The sequence below is a fragment of the Oncorhynchus mykiss genome, chromosome 17, assembly GCF_013265735.2.
Source record: "Oncorhynchus mykiss isolate Arlee chromosome 17, USDA_OmykA_1.1, whole genome shotgun sequence".
In the NCBI taxonomy this organism is placed as follows: Eukaryota; Metazoa; Chordata; class Actinopteri; order Salmoniformes; family Salmonidae; genus Oncorhynchus; species Oncorhynchus mykiss.
The window spans coordinates 91,678,395-91,698,627 of NC_048581.1; the positions used below are offsets into that span (position 1 = coordinate 91,678,395).

Genomic DNA, 20,233 nt, shown 5'->3' on the forward strand with positions numbered 1-20,233 from the left:
AGTTACATTTTCCTTGAATCTCAGGAACTTGACCACCAAGTGCCTGGGCCTGTCACTTGGGCCAGTGGTGGGTTTTTCAGTTCTGTGGGTGCGCTCCACCTCAAACTTCCTGTGGTCCATCTTCAGTTACTCATTTTGTCCTCAGACTCTGTCCAGGTCTCGTGTGGAGATTCTGCAATTCCGTCCACAACCATGTTGTTCCTCCTCGATTGGAAGAAAATCAGATTTCTCTCATTATCATGGATTCACATACAGAACAGATGTTCTCTTAATGACTTAAATATCTTCTTTAGGTCCAGACCCTCTTCAGTGATGTACTGGGCCGTATGCACTACCCTCTATAGTGCCTTGCGGTCGGAGGCCGAGCAGTTTGCCATACCAGGCAGTGATGCAACCAGTCAGGCAGGATGCTCAAGTTCCTGAGATTCAAGGAAAATGTAACTGTTCTGGAAAGAGCCAAGAACTTGAGAGGAAGGTATATATATACCCTGTATATAGCCTCCACATTGACTCTGTACTGGTACACCCTGTATATAGCCTCCACATTGACTCTGTACCGTAACACCCTGTATATAGCCTCCACATTGACTCTGTACCGTAACACCCTGTATATAGCCTCCACATACATACATACATGCATATATATATATATATATATATATATATATATATCCTACAAACACTCCAGGCCCCGTTTTTCCCCAACTTCACCTTAGCCTTACTATCTACCCAATAGGAAACTGCTAGCAAGCTGTGTGTGCAGTAACAGCAACAGAATCTGACGAGGGAAAATGTCTAGTTCATACCAGTCAGGAGAAAAATACACTACATCTACATTACCTGGAGTTAAAGACAAACAGTTGAAGTCGGAAGTTTACATACTTAGGTTGGCGAAATTAAAACTTGTTTTTCAACCACTTCACAAATTTCTTGTTAACAATCTATAGTTTTGGCAGTTCGGTGAGGACATCTACTTTGAGCATTACATAAGTCATTTTTCCAACAATTGCTTACAGAAAGATTATTTCACTGTGTCACAATTGCAGGGGGTCAGACGTTTACATACACTAAGTTGACAGTGCCTTTAAACAGCTTTGAAACTTCCCGACATTATGTCATGGCTTTAGAAGTTTCTGATTGGCTAATTTACATCATGTGAGTCAAATGGAGGTGTACCTGTGGATGTATTTCAAGGCCTACCTTCAAACTCAGTGCCTCTTTGCTTGACATCATGGGAAAATCAAAAGAAATCAGCCAAGACCTCAGAAAAAAACTGCAGACCTCCACCAGTCTGGTTCATCATTGGGAGCAATTTCCAAATGCCTGAAGGTACCACGTTCATCTGTACAAACAATAGTACACAAGTATAAACACCATGGGACCATGCAGCAGTCATACTGCTCAGGAAGGAGACGCATTCTGTCTCCTAGAGATGAATGTACTTTGGTGCGAAAAGTGCACATCAATCCCAGAACAGCAGCAAAGGACTTTGTGAAGATGCTGGAGGAAACAGGTACAAAAGTATCTATATCCACAGTAAAACGAGTCCTATATCAACATAACTTGAAAGACTGCTCAGCAAGGAAGAAACCACTGCTCAAACGTCCAGAAAAAAAGCCAGACTACGGTTTGCAACTACATATGGAGACAAAGATCGTACTTTTTTGAGAAATGTCCTGTGGTCTGATGAAACAATAATAGAACTGTTTGGCCATAATGACCATCATTATGTTTGGAGGAAAAAAGGGGAGGGCTTGCAAGCCGAAGAACACCATCCCAACCATGAAGCATGGGGTGGCAGCATCATGTTGTGGGGGTGCTTTGCTGCAGGAGGGACTGGTGCACTTCACAAAATAGATGGCATCATAAGGTTGGAAAATTATGTGGATATATTGAAGCAACATCTCAAGACATCAGTCATCAGTCAGGAAGTTGAAGCTTGGTCGCAAATGGGTCTTCCAAATGGACAATGACCTCAAGCATACTTCCAAAGTTGTGGCAAAATGGCTTTAGGACAACAAAGTCAAGGTATCGGAGTGGCCATCAGAACGCCCTGACCTCAATCCCATAGAAAATGTGTGGGCAGAACTGAAAAAGCGTGTGCGAGCAAGGAGGCCTACAAACGTGACTTAGTTACACCAGTTCTGTCAGGAGGAATGGGCCAGAATTTACCCAACTTATTGTGGGAAGCTTGTGGAAGGCTACCAGAAACATTTGACCCAAGTTACACAATTTAAAGGCAATGCTACCAAATACTAATTGAGTGTATGTAAACTTCTGACCCACTGGGAATGTGATGAAAGAAATACAAGCTGAAATAAATCTCTACTATTACTCTAACATTTCATATTCTGAAAATAAAGTGGTGATCCTAACAGACCTAAGACAGGGAATTTTTAATATGATTAAATGTCAGGAATTGTGAAAAACTGAGGTTAAATGTATTTGGCTAAGGTGTATGTAAACTTCTGACTTCAACTGTATACGTATGTTTCTAATGTCCTCTTCCTTCAAGTGCTGTATTTTCACCCACAGCAACCAACCCACCATTCAATCTAATCTTAACTCCTATATGTCAACTTTATGGTTCAACATAATTAAAACGTGAAGAGAACTAAGCATTTGTAATATGAATGTCAAAACAAAGATATACATTTTCTGTAAAAAAAATAATTTAAAAAAAAATCTAATTATTCTTGTAGGAAAACATCTCTCCTTCAGAGTCCAGGGGTGCTGAGATAAAAGTAAGGAATGGAGTAGTGAAAGAGAAACGTAAAGTAGCCTAAGGCTTGAAAGGGTTTGGAGTGGCGTAGGAGGCCACCTCTTTAGAGCAGGCAGAGCCTGAGGATAGGTGAGAGACGGGGTCAAAACAGACCTGGGTTCAAGTACTATTAGAAATCAAAAACTTAATCTGTGCTTAATGGAACCAATCGAATAGTTACTCCCAAAAACTGCAAAACCCGCCCATCTGACACGTCAGGCAAGCTAAAGCAAACCTTCCTGTAAATATTGTAGTTACAATGACACCATGACTTACATATTCAATTTTACAGCAGCCAGTCCCATTGGTGGTAGGAGTATCAACAGGGTCTGGCTGGACATTGGTGGCCTGCCCATTCCCAGTTCCGTCCTTCTGCTTTTCTCCTTTGACGACGGGCGGAGGGTTAGCGCCTCCCTCCCCAGGCAGCGCCACCTCCCCTACTCCTAGAGCCTCCTCTTTGAAGCGCTTCATGAAGACAGACATGGCCTGGAGCTGGTGGAAGGAACAAGACCAAAGATGGGAAATAAATGTTCTGTCAGTAACAAACATTACATTCATTAAATCATAGTTGAGGATGGAATATACACCTTATAGACCGTAATTAATTATTTATTAATTAAACTAAATGAATGTCAAATGTATGTTAAAATACATAATGGGTTAATAATGCTCTTTAAAAAGGTTCTTCATATCAAATCGCGTTTGTTTCGGGTGTGTGAGGTTTGAGACTAAGAACCTAACTGAAGTGATGGAGCACACTATCAAACTATCATGTGGACAAATCCCAAAATAGTGAATCAAATCAAATCTAACCTGATCCTCTGGTAGTGGCCCGTGGCACTGGGAGGGGTCCTGGTCGTAGACAGGCAGCTGTCTCATCAGCTGCCTGCGCCGGTACATCGCTCCCTCAGTCCCTGCTACAGGACGCTTTTCTTCTGGGAGCAACTCCATATACAGCATGGCCTGGAAAGGAGAGAGCGAGAGAGGGCGAGAGAGGGCGAGAGAGAGCGAGAGAGGGCGAGAGAGGGCGACAGAGGGCGAGAGAGAGCGAGAGCGACATAGGTAGGGATGGAGAGAGGACAGAAAGAGGGAGTAAGAAGAGAGAGAGACAGAGGTAGGGACAGAAAGAGGAGTGAAGACCGAAAGAGGGAGTAAGAAGAGAGACAGACACAGGTAGGGACGGAGAGAGGACAGAAAGAGGGAGTAAGAAGAGAGAGAGAGGCCGTAAATCCTAAACCACCCCCTCGCTCATATCAACTCGCTCTGAGGGGCTCTATTAATTCATCACTTTTGGGACACACTCCCGACTTGAATGATGCAATTCATGTTCCACGTTTAAATAATAAAACAAAATCATGAAATTCAAATGAACAAATCCCCCCCCCCCCCCCCCTCCCGTCGCTTTACAAGATATACACTGAGTATGCCAAACATTAGTAGAAACACCTTCCTAATATTGAGTTGCACCAGCAACAATAGCCCCAGATCTAACATGTCCAGACAAGTATTTGTGTTACTTTTAGGAGCTGGGTAAAATACTTAAGTATTTTGCTTCAGCTAAACGATAGAGTTTCATCTTTGATTGGTTCTGTTTGTTAAAAATAAGGACTGTATAGTCAGCAGCAGCTACAAGTGGCTTTGGGACCGGAGATTGGTTCCTTTAACATGAGAAAAGCCTTTTAAAAAAGGGAACTGCGCTACACCCTACAGCGGCACCTAAACAGCACCCTATTCCCTAGGTGGTGAACGACTTTAGACCAGGGCCATATGGGAGACAACCGCGGCGTGTTCCCCCATTCCCGGTAGTGGAGAAACACAACCTCTAGTTCAGTGGTTCCTAACCTTTAAAATCAGTTACTGTACCTCCAACTGAATTTTGCTCTCAACTGAATTTTGCTCTGCCTAGATTACTACTACCCCCCCCCCCCCCCCCCCCGCCCCCCCTTCGTGTGCATTTTACCCCCTGTGGCTAGACCAAGTGCCCCCAGGGGTCCCTATTACCCCTGGTTGGGAACCACTGCTCTAATCGACAGGGTCCCTGTTAGGGAACAGAGCACAGAGAGGTCCATTCACACTGTAGTTCTCCGAGGCCCATCTCCCTGTGCTGCCCCATACACACCCACACCGCAGCAGACCGCATTACCCACGCTGCAACACTGACTCGTTGTTATTAACAGAGCAGCCTTTATGGTGATGTTTAACACCACCACTTTAAGAGCAGTCTAACTAGCGTTAAGACAAATAAAACCTCTTGGCAGACATTTTTATTTATTGGGGGGGGGGGGGGGGGGGGGGGGGCACGCACACACACACACATTCCAGAGCGGTTCCACAGTGCTGGCCAATCAGCTAACCCTCACAGTGCTGTGAGAGAGCTGGGGGACCATCACTCTCTCCTTCAGCCTTCAGGCTGCTGTCAACACAATGTTGCCTCGCTAGCAGAGCCTTCCATCCCTACCTCCCTAATCAAGCCAACCACCACGACTATTGGGCCTACCAAACCACAGCTGTGACCTAGGACAACCCTGCTTCTCTTCTGTCAGCGCTCTGTGTCCTGGCACGCCACTCTGTTCCTCTTCTCTCCATCTCTAACAAAAACGTATCTAGCTAGTCTCTCAAAACAGCCAATCATCCTTCATCTCTCCCCTAATAACAGATGTCAAACACATTCCTAACAGCCTCTGTAAATAGTAAACGTCTGTCAGAAAACCCAATGTGACTGAGGTTTTCTTTGTAAGCACATCTAGGATGGATAGGGTGGGCTACAGCGCTCTTTAAGGGGTAAGCTCTGCTCACCACTCTCTGTCTGCCTCACACTCTACAATCCTGGGGTAAAGCTCACCACTCTACAATCCTGGGGTAAAGCTCATCACTCATGCCTGTCATTAGTGTGTCCTGATGAAGCCAGCCCTGGCTTTAAGAGCATGAGGGAGACAGGCAGGAGAGGCCCACACACACACACACAGGCTTTAGCAGGCAGGCTGGATCCTGTTTCTCGCTGCATCATACAACTGAGGTATTCTTATAGAGAGACCACTAATATTCACTGTACCACTAACAGAAATATACATCTGTACAGTGTCAGAAAAAAAATGCTAAGCAAAGACTACATTGAGATCATATAACAGATGAAATGAAACTCTCAATCCGATGTAGTTTTCTGTTGTGTAGGTCAGACTAGGTGATGCACAGCCCATTCTACAGGTGGAACATTAAGGTTTCTACATTAACATGACACTACAACATTCTATAACAGCCATGTTAGAACCCCATTAACATGACACTACAACATTCTACAACAGCCATGTTAGAACCCCATTAACATGACACTACAACATTCTATAACAGCCATGTTAGAACTCCATTAACATGACACTACAACATTCTATAGCAGCCATGTTAGAACCCCATTAACATGACACTACAACATTCTATAGCAGCCATGTTAGAACCCCATTAACATGACACTACAACATTCTATAACAGCCATGTTAGAACTCCATTAACATGACACTACAACATTCTATAACAGCCATGTTAGAACCTCATTAACATGACACTACAACATTCTATAGCATCCATGTTAGAACTCCATTAACATGACACTACAACATGTTCGCTTCCCCAGTGGTATAAAGTACTTACGTAGTACTTCAAAGTATTTTTTTACTTAAGTAGTTTTTGTAAGGGTATCTGTCAGGGACAGACATTCGCCATTTTAAATAAAAAAAATAGGTGATCTTTGTCATTCGCGTAGATCCCATGAGAAGGGGGGGGGGGGGGGGGCTTTGGCTGTAAGCGAACGAGTGATGCGTTTGGATCACTACTGGCTGTATCCAAGGCTCAGCCAATGGGGCTAGGGTCAGTTTGTTATATCTGGAGTACTTCTCCTGTCTTATTCGGTGTCCTGTGTGAATTTAAGTGTGCTCTCTCTAATTCTCTTTCTTTCTCTCTCTCGGAGGACCTGAGCCCTAGGACCATGCCTCAGGACTGACTACCTGACATGATGACTCCTTGCTGTCCCCAGTCCACCTGGCCGTGCTGCTGCTCCAGTTTCAACTGTTCTGCCTTATTATTATTGGACCATGCTGGTCATTTATGAACATTTGAACATCTTGGCCATGTTCTGTTATAATCTCCACCCGGCACAGCCAGAAGAGGACTGACCACCACACATAGCCTGGTTCCTCTCTAGGTTTCTTCCTAGGTTTTGGCCTTTCTAGGGAGATTTTTCCTAGCCACCGTGCTTCTACACCTGCATTGCTTGCTGTTTGGGGTTTTAGGCTGGGTTTCTGTACAGCACTTTGAGATATCAGCTGATGTACGAAGGGCTATAAAAATACATTTGATTTGATTTTTGAGTTTACATTACAGAACGCAGCACACGACTGAAGAGAGAAGAGACAACCGATGTGCTAGTTACAGCATCAGGGCTCGCTCTGGAAAGACAGCTTGTCACTTACAGCAGCGCGTCCCCTGAACGATAACTGAGAGGTAGGTGAGATGCCTGACCACGGAGACCGGGGGTGAGAAGGTGATGAACCATACTTCATGAGCTGTAACCCGAAAAACAACTGGCATTTGGAAAGTTTGAGGTGATAATTTTAAGGCATCTTGCTAGCTAGATTACATTCTCCGTTAGCTAGCCAGAGAAATGTTGATCAACATCAGCCAACTTAACTGATCAAATACTTGAGTTTATGGTGTATATATATAACAGGGTACTTCATCCACCACTGAGCTCCCCATTAACATTAAATGGGGAATAGAAACAAACATGCTATGTACCTGAATAACTAGAATAAGAAGAAAACAAATCTAAAAAGAGCCGAACTCTAAACATACGGCTCTGTGGTGATGGTGGCTGTGGACGGACCAGTTCTGACTGACTAAAGGTGGGAAATGCCTGGAACCGTGTTGACCTCTACGACATCACACCTCAATGCTGCCTCTGGCTGAGGCTCACTGCTGTTACAGTCAGGTCCTAATCTGGAAGAGAGCAAATCTTTAATGGAGCTCTTTAAAAATGTAGGCGCTCGACCAGGTCCGACCAGGCCTTTTGTCCACAGGGACCCTTGAGGCCTCGTGTCAGAGCAGAGAGGAGCGCGTTAGCAGGACAGAAAGACATAAGGTCTGGAAATAAACCTTGTGGTTCTTTCGTCGGCTGACATGCAGGAAGTGTGCCCACTGTGTGTCAGGGTGACCCCCCCCCCCCCCTCTCAGGGGGACGTGAAATGATTATTTAATTTCAGCTGCTGTGGCTTCAGTTTCCTCTTTCCTTCCCGAGCGCCAGAATGGGACAGGCTTCTGTCCTCGGGCTTCTGTCCTCGGGCTTCTGTCCTCGGGCTTCTGTCCTCGGGCTTCTGTCCTCCACCATGGAATTTAAACTCAATGCAGTATAACTACACACTTTTACTAACTCAATCCAACAGGTAAAGTGGTCTCTCTCTCCCTTCCTTCCTTCCTTCCTTCCTTCCTTCCTTCCTTCCTTCCTTCCTTCCTTCCTTCCTTCCTTCCTTCCTTCCTTCCTTCCCCCTCACCAGTTTCTGTGTGAGTCCTGGCGGGGCCCAGTCGTAGGTGATGGTGTTGAAGGTGGGGTCCTTCCTGGACACCACAGGGTTGGTGATGACCGACCGACCCTCCCTCCCTCCCTCCCTCCCTCCTCACCAGTTTCTGTGTGAGTCCTGGCGGGGCCCAGTCGTAGGTGATGGTGTTGAAGGTGGGGTCCTTCCTGGACACCACAGGGTTGGTGATGACCGACCGACCCTCCCTCCCTCCCTCCCTCCTCACCAGTTTCTGTGTGAGTCCTGGCGGGGCCCAGTCGTAGGTGATGGTGTTGAAGGTGGGGTCCTTCCTGGACACCACAGGGTTGGTGATGACCATGCGGTTCCGTTTGTACACTCGGATGCCCTTCACCTGTTACACAACGGAAACGGAAATGGATTTATGGCCTTCGGGTGGTCAGAGGGTCTAAACTGATGGCTCCAGAATACACATCCTGTTTTAGCTGGGTTCCACGCCGACCCCCTGTGCTTTTTCTCCTATATCCTTCATGTCTCTATTCCAGGCCTGGGTAACTCCTCAAGGGGGGGGACTGACTGCAGTCACTTTTTACCCCCCCAGCCCCAGCCAACACACCGAACTCCAAAAATCAACTATTCGTGTTCTTTAGTTAAATATGCAAATAGTAAAAAAATCAGGTGTGTTTGCTAGGGATGGGCGGTGGATGATACCAATCAGACCCCCCTCCCCCCCGAGGACTGGAATTGCCCAGACCTGCTCTATTCTATCCAATAAAATAACATGATTTATTTATTTGATGAAGTCCCATTGACGTCAGAAGACGTATTTTACCAGGGATGCAGAACAACTTCATCTCCTTGAAGATATGAAATGCAGTGAATCCACCTGAATTGTGGTTTTGAAAATGTTCAAAAGCATCAAATCAAAAAGAGCACCTTGGCTGTCAGGTGGACGTATTTGGAGTTGGCGAGGAGACGACCCATCTTGTGATCGTCCTCCAGGTCTGAGCTGTGACCGTGGTCTTCCACACCGCAGCCACACTGGGTACAGGCTTTTCTGGAGGCAGAGAATAGGTCATATGAAAAGGTAAAGTCATCCTCCAGGGTCTGGACACCCTGCATGCTTTCCTGATGGGGGGGGGGGGGGGGGGGGCTGAACCGATCAGGGCAGAGTAGAATAGAACAGGGCAGAACACGGCGGGGCAGAGTAGAATAGGGCAGGGCAGAGTAGAACAGGACAGGGCAGAGTAGAACAGGGCAGGGCAGAGTAGAACAGGACAGGGCAGAGTAGAACAGGGCAGGGCAGAGTAGAACAGGGCAGGGCAGAACACGGCGGGGCAGAGTAGAATAGGGCAGGGCAGAGTAGAACAGGGCAGGGCAGAGTAGAACAGGGCAGGGCAGAGTAGAACAGGACAGGGCAGAGTAGAACAGGGCAGGGCAGAGTAGAACAGGGCAGGGCAGAGTAGAACAGGGCAGGGCAGAGTAGAACAGGGCAGGGCAGGGTAGGGCAGGGTAGGGCAGGGCAGAGTAGAACAGGGCAGGGCAGAGTAGAACAAGGCAGGGCAGAGTAGAACAGGGCAGGGCAGAGTAGAACAGGGCAGGGCAGGGTAGAACAGGGCAGGGCAGGGTAGAACAGGGCAGGGCAGAGTAGAACAGGGCAGGGTAGGGCAGGGCAGAGTAGAACAGGGCAGGGCAGGGTAGAACAGGGCAGGGTAGAACAGGGCAGAGTAGAACAGGGCAGGGCAGAGTAGAACAGGGCAGAGTAGAGCAGGGCAGGGCAGGGTAGAACAGGGCAGGGTAGGGCAGGGCAGAGTAGAACAGGGCAGGGCAGGATAGAACAGGGCAGGGTAGAACAGGGCAGGGTAGAACAGGGCAGGGCAGGGTAGAACAGGGCAGGGTAGGGCAGGGCAGAGTAGAACAGGGCAGGGCAGGGTAGAACAGGGCAGGGCAGGGTAGAACAGGGCAGGGTAGAACAGGGCAGAGTAGAACAGGGCAGGGCAGAGTAGAACAGGGCAGAGTAGAACAGGGCAGAGTAGAACAGGGCAGAACAGGTGATGATACAAAATAGCTAACATACATTCTTGTACAAAACACTTGCACTCTTTGTGATGGATGGGTGTGTGCTCGGTTCTGATTGGTTCTGATCGAAGGACCAGCGACCTATGGATCTACTTGATCCCTCCAATGTATCTGTTTTTTTGTTCCTCTAATCAGGGACTGATTTAGACCTGGGACACCAGGTGGGTGATTCCTCTCTAATCAGGGACTGATTTAGACCTGGGACACCATGTGGGTGATTCCTCTCTAATCAGGGACTGATTTAGACCTGGGACACCAGGTGGGTGATTCCTCTCTAATCAGGGACTGATTTAGACCTGGGACACCAGGTGGGTGATTCCTCTCTAATCAGGGACTGGTTTAGACCTGGGACACCAGGTGGGTGATTCCCCTCTAATCAGGGACTGGTTTAGACCTGGGACACCAGGTGGGTGATTCCCCTCTAATCAGGGACTGATTTAGACCTGGGACACCAGGTGGGTGATTCCCCTCTAATCAGGGACTGATTTAGACCTGGGACACCAGGTGGTTGATTCCTCTCTAATCAGGGACTGATTCATACCTGGGACACCAGGTGGGTGCAATTTATTATCAAGTAGAACAGAAAACCAGCAGTGCTCCGGAACATAGGGTAGGATTTCAATACCACGGCCTCGGTTGGAGACCTAGGTTAGAACGAGTCATATTCACAAGCTTTGGAAAATAAACTGATTCATGTCTAGAATTTTCTTCATTCATGCAAAGAGTTATGGGATATTAGAAGCATTCTGGACTCATCCTTCAAGTTTTCCAACTAAAAGATCTACAGGAAGTACCTCTCCATATCCACAGCAATAAAACAAAACCTATTTTTGTTTGGTTCAGCTGAACAACTAGCAAAAGTAGTTTAGTCCCAAAGTAAAAAAAAAAAAGAAACAGATAAAATACTTCTTAGGAAGAGTTGAATGGGAGCAGTGGATTCTGGTCAGCTTTAGAACGGTGTGAATATCATTGATTAGTCAGTGGCTGAGTGCCTAATAGCCCCGTTGCCTATATAATGCACCACTGTTTGCCCGGGGGAGGGGGGGGGGGGGGGGCAAACAGTGGTTCCCCCTCCCCGGCCCTTTAGGGGGGCTCTGGTCAGAAGTAGTCTAGGAAAAGGGTGCCATTTGGTAAAAGGACAACATTTCAGGACCATTCATCTTCCGCTATATATATATAACTCCAAACAAAAACACTCCATTATGGCCATCGGCGGCAGCGAGGCAGTCGAGGCAAATGGAGCAAAACATTCCAGAACCGTTAGGGGAGAACTAAAGGGAACTAGAAAATCTTAGGAAGCCATCCTGCTTTACACCACTGCTTGTGTGTGTGTGTGTGTGTGTGTGTGTTAAAAGTTGGGGATAAATTACCTCCAGGAATGGGGGAGAAATCCAGAGCAGATCCCTTTACATGACAGACACGTTGCACCCTTCCCTACTACAGCCGCTGACCACATCTGGGGAGAGAGAGAGAGGAGACAGACAGAGAGAAGGGGGACAAATGATTAGACAAGTAATCCAGGGAGGGAAACACTCAGTGGACACCCGACTGGAGCCTCAGATCCCTTTGAAAGCTTCGTAGCCTCAACTCATAAAGCATACACCCCTGTGTGACGCGATTTATTAGGATCCTCATTAGCCTTGACCGCAGGTTTGTTTATTCTATGTGTAACTCTGTTGTTTGTGTCGCACTGCTTTTCTTTATCTTGGCCAGGTCGCAGTTGTAAATGAGAACTTGTTCTCAACTAGCCTACCTGGTTAAATAAAGGTGTTCTCAACTAGCCTACCTGGTTAAATAAAGGTGTTCTCAACTAGCCTACCTGGTTAAATAAAGTTGTTCTCAACTGGCCTACCTGGTTAAATAAAGGTGTTCTCAACTAGCCGACCTGGTTAAATAAAGGTGTTCTCAACTAGCCTACCTGGTTAAATAAAGGTGTTCTCAACTAGCCTACCTGGTTAAATAAAGGTGTTCTCAACTAGCCTACCTGGTTAAATAAAGGTGTTCTGACCTAGCCTACCTGGTTAAATAAAGGTGTTCTCAACTAGCCTACCTGGTTAAATAAAGGTGTTCTCAACTAGCCTACCAGGTTAAATAAAGGTGTTCTCAACTAGCCTACCTGGTTAAATAAAGGTGTTCTGAACTAGCCTACCTGGCTAAATAAAGGTGTTCTCAACTAGCCTACCTGGTTAAATAAAGGTGTTCTCAACTAGCCTACCTGGTTAAATAAAGGTGTTCTCAACTAGCCTACCTGGTTAAATAAAGGTGTTCTCAACTAGCCTACCTGGTTAAATAAAGGTGTTCTCAACTAGCCTACCTGGCTAAATAAAGGTGTTCTCAACTAGCCGACCTGGTTAAATAAAGGTGTTCTCAACTAGCCTACCTGGTTAAATAAAGGTGTTCTCAACTAGCCTACCTGGTTAAATAAAAATAAATAAAACAGCTTGTCTTACTGGGGTCACAACAAAACATACTTTACAGATAAAAAAATACTTGACATACGTTTACAAACAGTAACATGTGTGTGTGTGTGTGTGTGTGTGTGTGTGTGCACATCTATCAGCTACATGTCAGAACATACATACAACAAGTGGGTCACATGGAGGTTGTGTTCTGCTTTATCAGTTTAATTATAATATGTGTGTGTTAATCTGTATGCAGTTTGTACAGGGACGATCCCGTTGATGAGCAGCCCTGTCCTGTGTCTCCTGCAGCAGCGTGCTAACTCCCCGAGGTGCCTTATTGCTTACACACCGTGTGTCTGAACGCGTGATCCTCCAGTAGAATTCTGTAGTGTCGGACGATAAGCCAACTCTTCCTTAAATGCTTCAACTCAGTCTAAACAACAAGCTCATGAATGAACGGCTTAGAATAGACTTGAAGATGTTTATTTTAACTTGGGACCTGAGCCAGGTTGTTTTAGTCTCTCTCTGCTGGACAAAGCCTGATGGGTGGGGGGAGGGGGGGGTTCCTTGTTCTGAGAGACTATGGCCCTTATTCACAAAGCGTACTGATCTAGAATCACCACCCCCCCCCCCCCCCCCTCATATACATTGCCTTGCAAGAGTATTCACCCACCTTGGCATTTTTCCTATTTTTTTCCCCTTACAGCCTGTAATTTGAATGGATTTCATGTCATTGGCATACCCAAATAGTCCAAATTGGTGGAGTGAAAATAAAAAAAAAACTGGTTTCAGAGAATAAAAAAATAAATAAATAAATAAAAAACTGAAGTGGTGTGCATATGTATTCACCCCCTTTGCTGTGAAGCCCCTAAATAAGATCTGGTGCAACCAATTACCTTCAGAAGTCACAGAATTAGTTAAATTGCACACAGGTGGACTTTATTTAAGTGTCACATGATCTCAGTAATATATAGAAATATAAAAACACACCTGTTCTGAACGGCCCCAGAGTTTGCAACACCACTAAGCAAGCGGCACCATGAAGACCAAGGAGCTCTCCAAACAGGTCAGGGACAAAGTTGTGTAGAAGTACAGATCAGGGTAGAGTTATAAAAACATATCCGAAACTTTGAACATCCCACAGAGCTCCATTAAATCCTTTATAAAAAAAAAAGTAAAGAATATGGCGCCACAACAAACCTGCCAAGACAGGGCCGCCCACCAGAACTCACAGACCAGGCAAGAAGGGCATTAATCAGAGAGGCAACAAAGAGGACAAAAAAACATTTAAACGTCTTGGAATGGCCTAGTCAAAGCCCAGACCTCAATCCAATTGAGAATCTGTGGTATGACAAAGATTGCTGTACACCAGTGGAACCCATCCAACTTGAAGGAGCTGGACCAGTTTTGCTTTGAAGAATGGGGGAAAAAATCCCAGTGGCTAAATGTGCCAAGCTTATAGAGACATACCCCAAGAGACTTGCAGCTGTAATTGCTGCAAAAGGTGTCTCTACAAAGTAGGGTGGTGAATAGTTATGCATGTTCAAGTTCTGTTTTTTTTCTTCTTATTTTCTAGTTTGTTTCACAATCAAATGATACAAACCCCCCCCAAAAAATCCAGGTTGTAAGGCAACAAAATAGGAAAAATGCCAAGGGGCGGTGAATACTTTCACAAGCCACTGTAGACTCCTTCATTGAGATCTAAAAGGCAAAAAAACTCATCCAAGATCAGCACTCCTACTCGGAGACGCTTTTCTGAAGAGGCACCAATGAGTAGAGCATCGTGCGCCTGACCCCTCCCTCCCCTCCCGGTCTATTTATAATCCATGATGTTACAGAGTGGACTGCCAAAGCCAGCTCTGCTTTATGTACAAAGCGCCATCATCGATCACGCTGTCCGTCACAGGAATACAGAGAAGAGACACGACAGAGACAGGGGACTCGAAGGACACACAGGACAGAGGGCCCGTCCAAAATGGCACCCTAATCCCTATATAGGGCACTACATTAGACCAGGGCTGGCACCCTAATCCCTATATAGGGCACTACATTAGACCAGGGCTGGCACCCTATTCCCTATATAGTTCACTACTTTAGACCAGGACTGGCACCCTAATCCCTATATAGGGCACTACTTTTGGCCAGAGATCATAGGGGTGCCAACCCCAAGCAGTCCTTCTGTTCTGAAAGGTGTCTGTTGAAAAGGTTAAGCAGACAGCATTAGAGAGAGGAGAGCAACAAAACAAACTAGGAGGGAAACCATGGTATCAAATCCCTTTTATAATCCACAGCTCTGATGGCCGTCGGTCAGGGTAAATAGGTGTCAACGCAGGCAGCCACTTCGGAGTCTGTTATGCACTAATGAGACCGCCAAAGTAAACAACGGCCTGAAAGACAATGTTGTTCAGGAGGTGGCGCACACACAACTTAGACGATCTCACACACACACACACACACACTGCAGGTTCTCTCAAACCAGAAAAAAAAAGTGTGATTTATAGAGCCACAATAACCCAGTCAGTCTTTATGCTTGGAGTATAAATAAATAACGAGTGAGATATGCTAGTAACATTTTGCTGCCTAAATAGTGAGACATGCTAGCTACATATTTGTCCATAAATAGTGAGATATGCTAGCTACATATTTCTGCGTAAAATAATGAGATGTTGGCTACATATTTCTCCGTAAATAGTGTTGCTATGAAAAGTAAATAGACATTCATTGCAACCACATTAGGGTGTGAAAATAAGAAAAATGGTGTGCTGCCTTAAAACCAATGTTGCTTTAGTCGGACGGGAAGAGAGAGCAAAGCAAAAGGAAGTGTGGAGGATCTATGTTTCGTTGTAAAGGACCAGGGCTGTAATGTTGTAACAGCGCTGTCATTCTAAACACGTTAAGTATGAAGTTAGGAACTCAGCCAGAGCCGGGGGGGGGGGGGGGGGGGGGGGGAGAACTGAAGGGCCTAATAACTCATAGGAAAGACTTGGATGGAGGAGGCCACATCTAAACTGAAGTGGGTCAGCTCAAGGGCCTCTCTAGTGTCCAATAAGCACACGCTGACACATCCAATCAACTATAGAGAGACGATTGTAGATGAATAAAATACCACACTGTTCTTTTGTAGTAACATTGTATTTATTCTAGCTTCCTGTTTCATCAAAAACTCAGTTTATTGATTGGACTGTGGAATACTTCGTTTCTGAAACACTGAGGGTCTTTCATGAACCGTTCCTTCCCTATTGTGGAGTCGAGGAGTTCAGCGTGGGGTTCAGGACCGTTTCCAGAGTTTGTTCAAATGTGTCACTCGTCAATTTAACAACATTGTGGGAGTACAAGAACACGGTTGGGGTTGTTGTTGAAATGTGGATAAGTATTTTAACGGGCCTGTCCTGTTGAAATGATGTGTTCCGTCTTAGTCTAGTGTGACAGGAGGAATAGCTGTGACAGAGACAGACTAGACGCCATCCCAAAAAGACACCCTATTCCCTATCTAGCACACTTCTTTACCCAGGACCCATAGGGCTCTAGTCAATAGTAGGGCACCTCCCACAGGGAGGGAGAGGTATTTTGTTAATGGTATCATCTGAAGCACAACAATGTGTGAATTCAGGATAAATCCATAGGGATGGTCAAGTAAGCTTAAGAGAGAGAGAGAGAGAGAGACGGTCAAGCTATTTCAGAGATGATTTTAGAAAGGTCGTGGCTTAGTTTTGGTATTTCCAACGGTCTAAAGCAGCTCAACATAGACAGGTGAATGTTAGAGGACAGACCTTTCAACACCGCAGCCAGTGGAAAGTCTTTGTTAGAGGACACTGCTTTCAATATGTGTATTTATTATGAGATCCCCATTGCTCTTCCTTTGGGGTCCAGGTAAATTAAGGCAAGTTTATACCATTTTAAAAACATTACAATACATTCACAGATTTCACAACATACGGTGTGACCTCAGGCCTTTTACACCACCACTACCACATATCTACAGTACTAAATCCGTGTGTATATAGTGCACATGTAACCGTGTGTGCAGTATTCATGTGTCCATTCCCGCTGTTCCAATAAGATGTCACCGTTAAACACATGCATACCAGTCAAAAAGTAGCACGCTTTCTTTTAGCCTTCCATTAAACATAAGCTGTGTCTGAAATGACCCAGAGAGGTCTGGTCAAAACAAAATGCACGGAAAGTACTCAGACCCCCATGACTTACACAATTTGTTAAAGTTATTATTTATTCTAAAAGTGGATTAAAGTGTTTCTCTTCCACCCCCTCATCAATCTACACACAGCATCCTGTAATTACAGAAAGAAAAAAACAAGTTCATACAGTTTTGCAAATTAATAAAATAACGGAAATAAAAAATAATAATTCAGACCCTTTACTCACTACTTTGGCAGCGATTACAGTCTCAAGTCTTCTTGGGTATGACGCTACAGGCTTGGCACACCTGTATTTGGGGAGTGTCTGCCATTCTTCTCTGCAGGTCCTCTCAAGCTCTGTCAGGTTGGATGGGGAGCGTTGTTGCACAGCTATTTTCAGGTCTCTCCAGAGATGTTAGATCGGGTTCAACTCCGGGCTCTGGCTGGACATTCAGAGACTTGTATTGAAGACACTCCTGCGTTGTCTTGGCTGTGTGCTTAGGGTCGTTGTCCTGTTGGAAGGTGAACCTTCGCCCCAGTCTGAGGTCCTGAGCGCTCTGGAGCAGGTTTTCATCAAGGATCTCTTTACTTTTCTCCGTTCATCTTTCCCTCCATCCTGACTAATCTCATCCAATCAAGTTGTAGAAACATCTCATCCAATCAAGTTGTAGAAACATCTCAAGGATGATCAATGGCAACAGGATGCACCTGATCTCAATTTCAAGTCTCATAGCAAAGGGTCTGAATAAAAATTAAAAATAAAGGTATTTCTGTGTTTTCGCTTTGTCATTATGGGGGGGGTAGTGTGTGTAGACTGATGAGGGGGACAGAAATATAAGGCTGTAACGTAACAACATGTGGTGAAGGGGTCTAAATGATTTCTCGAATGCAGGGAGATCGACTGATGTTTATATATATATATAAAAAGTGTTTTGGAGGATTACTGGATAGAATATAAAGTGTTGCATTCCTATGAGAAATCCTATCCCCACCGTTCCACACAACAACAGACTAGTACAGAACAGCAGTGGAAAACACGACAGGAAATATGGAAGATTATGCATAGATTTTGTGGTTGCTGCTACAATTTTTTTTTTTTTTTAAAAACACTTATTTTTGTTGTTGATGATGAAAACATTTACAAGTGTGTTTCACTCACCTTCTCTACTCCAGAGGTCAAATCCATAGTCCTCAAGTTGTAGGGCTGAGATACAGGTCCAAAGAGAAACGGAGCCTATCTGAAGGTGTGTTGGATAGCTCTGCTCTCTTCAGAGAACTGTGATGAACTCCACTGCACCACTATGGTTTTCTGCTGCACACGAGTCTCACAAAGAAGGCTTAAATGACTGGCCACTGGGATTCCCTGGAACACTGGTGCCAACCCAATCACAGCAAAGTAAAACACCCCACAACCAATAGAATTCCAGTGGTATTTTCCCCTCCTCCTCCCACTTTTTTTCCCTCTTTTTTCCCCCCCCCTCTCTCTTTCCTACAAATTGGGAACACCCATTGTCTGGAACAGATAGAGACATGACCTCACTGGTGAGTGAGGATACAATATCAGGCCCCAGGAATGCACTAGTCACATAGTACCCATCCCAAGAGGCACCCTGCCCCCCCCTCCCCCTCCCCTACACAGTGCACTACTTTGACCAGCCCATTGGCTCCTAACGTAGAGACTAGGGTGCTTAATTGGGACACCTTAATAGTTGTGATCTCTTGCTGTTAGGGAGATGTTTCCAGCTTTATTTTGCCTTTTTATGGAAGTGAGTGAACAGGAGTACAGACCCAAACCAATGCTCAGCAGTTTAGATTATTGGGCCACACCAGCACGCACACACACACACACACACACACTGAAGTTAAATTACAGGTTACCCGATCGAGACAGTCATGCACACAAACTATCATAATGATACATTATTATAACCTCATTCCAACGTTGTGTTTTTCAAAACATCTGTGACTGAGCCCCACGTTGCATAAAAAGCCATACAATTGTTCTACCACAAGTATATTGTCGTACAGGATGACCCATTCATCCAGAGAACTTTCCAGGGATAAGACACGGCCTCAAAGAAGGCACGGCAGATTTTTTTAATGATTTAAAATGTTTGAGCGACACTTTTGAGACCAATATTGATATTATTGATATAGATCATATCACAACAAAGTCATGAAAAAGTTGCATTGTATAGAAAACCTAAACCAAAATTGAACCATAAAGTGTTCACTTCGATTGGACATGGACACGTCAGCGGTATCATCAATACGGTAATTGATTGAAAGGTCCACTGCTTTGCTTTGGCGCCATGGCGATTGCGTCAATGTCCAGTTATACATGGGATACTGTACATTGAACTCTTCACAAAAAATCCCTCACCTTAAGTTTACCATCTCAACCTGTGCTAACCCCTCAATCTTACAGAACTCTAGTTCTCCTGGGGGTGGTGGTACATCTATAAAGAGACAAACATAACAATATTGGCTTCTGAAAAGATGTTGAGGAGACGGGATGAATCTCAAATGACATTTGCCTTTGATTTAGCTCTCACATCTTCTGCTCAGCTTTTTCTCAAAAAATGTCAGACAGGATGAGAGGAAATTGAGAAAGGACTTTTTAAAAGATGTATCCTTTTTGGATCAGGAAATGAGAATGGCTGGCAAGTGAAGTTTCAGACAGTGTTGGACTAAAACACCAGCTCAACAGAACCCATCCGATCTAAACAGTCTTCAACAGAACCCATCCGATCTAAACAGTCATCTATTGTTTTGACCAATGATGGTCCGAATCAATAGAGAAAAGACACTGGCAACAGAACAAGAGGTTGGCATCAGAGCATAAAGATCGCATCCTAAACAGCACCATATTCCCTATATAGTACACTACTTTTGACCAGGGCCCAACAGTAGTGCACTGCATAGGGAATAGGGTGCCATTTGGGAAGCAGACAATAAAGACACCAGAAACGTTTAAAAACAGTAAAAACTACAAGGCAAATTGCCTCAAGGCTTGAAAATCCTCCTTTAACCCGTCTGCTCTTCATCTACACTGATTGAAGTGGATTTAACAGGTGACATGTAGAACTACATGATGATGGTTCAGACATAGTCGGTGATTGACTTGTGGAGAAGCACGTTGGCACCGTTGAGGTAGAGCTCATCGTTCACGATAACATCCTCCCCAGGACCGTCACATTCTCCATACGCACCAGAGAGAGAAGACATACACACACCTGAGAGAGAAGACACACACACACCTGAGAGAGAAGACACACACACACCTGAGAAAGAAGACATACACACACCTGAGAGAGAAGACATACACACACC

At 45.2% G+C, this 20,233-nt stretch overlaps 1 protein-coding gene across 1 annotated transcript in view; it reads right to left on the reverse strand.

Moving 5' to 3' along the window:
• The window catches only part of LOC110494829 (LIM and cysteine-rich domains protein 1), a 31,185-nt gene extending 12,948 nt beyond the window's left edge, over positions 1 to 18,237 (reverse strand). The window contains exons 1-6 of the mRNA XM_036950954.1: positions 18,060 to 18,237; positions 11,733 to 11,818; positions 9,220 to 9,340; positions 8,552 to 8,677; positions 3,575 to 3,724; positions 3,038 to 3,253 (exon numbers count right to left, since the gene is read on the reverse strand). Of these exons, the coding sequence (XP_036806849.1) occupies positions 3,038 to 3,253; positions 3,575 to 3,724; positions 8,552 to 8,677; positions 9,220 to 9,340; positions 11,733 to 11,818; positions 18,060 to 18,086 (726 nt within the window). The 5' untranslated portion in view covers positions 18,087 to 18,237. The remainder of the gene's footprint in view (positions 1 to 3,037; positions 3,254 to 3,574; positions 3,725 to 8,551; positions 8,678 to 9,219; positions 9,341 to 11,732; positions 11,819 to 18,059) is intronic.
• Positions 18,238 to 20,233: the final 1,996 nt, after the last annotated feature.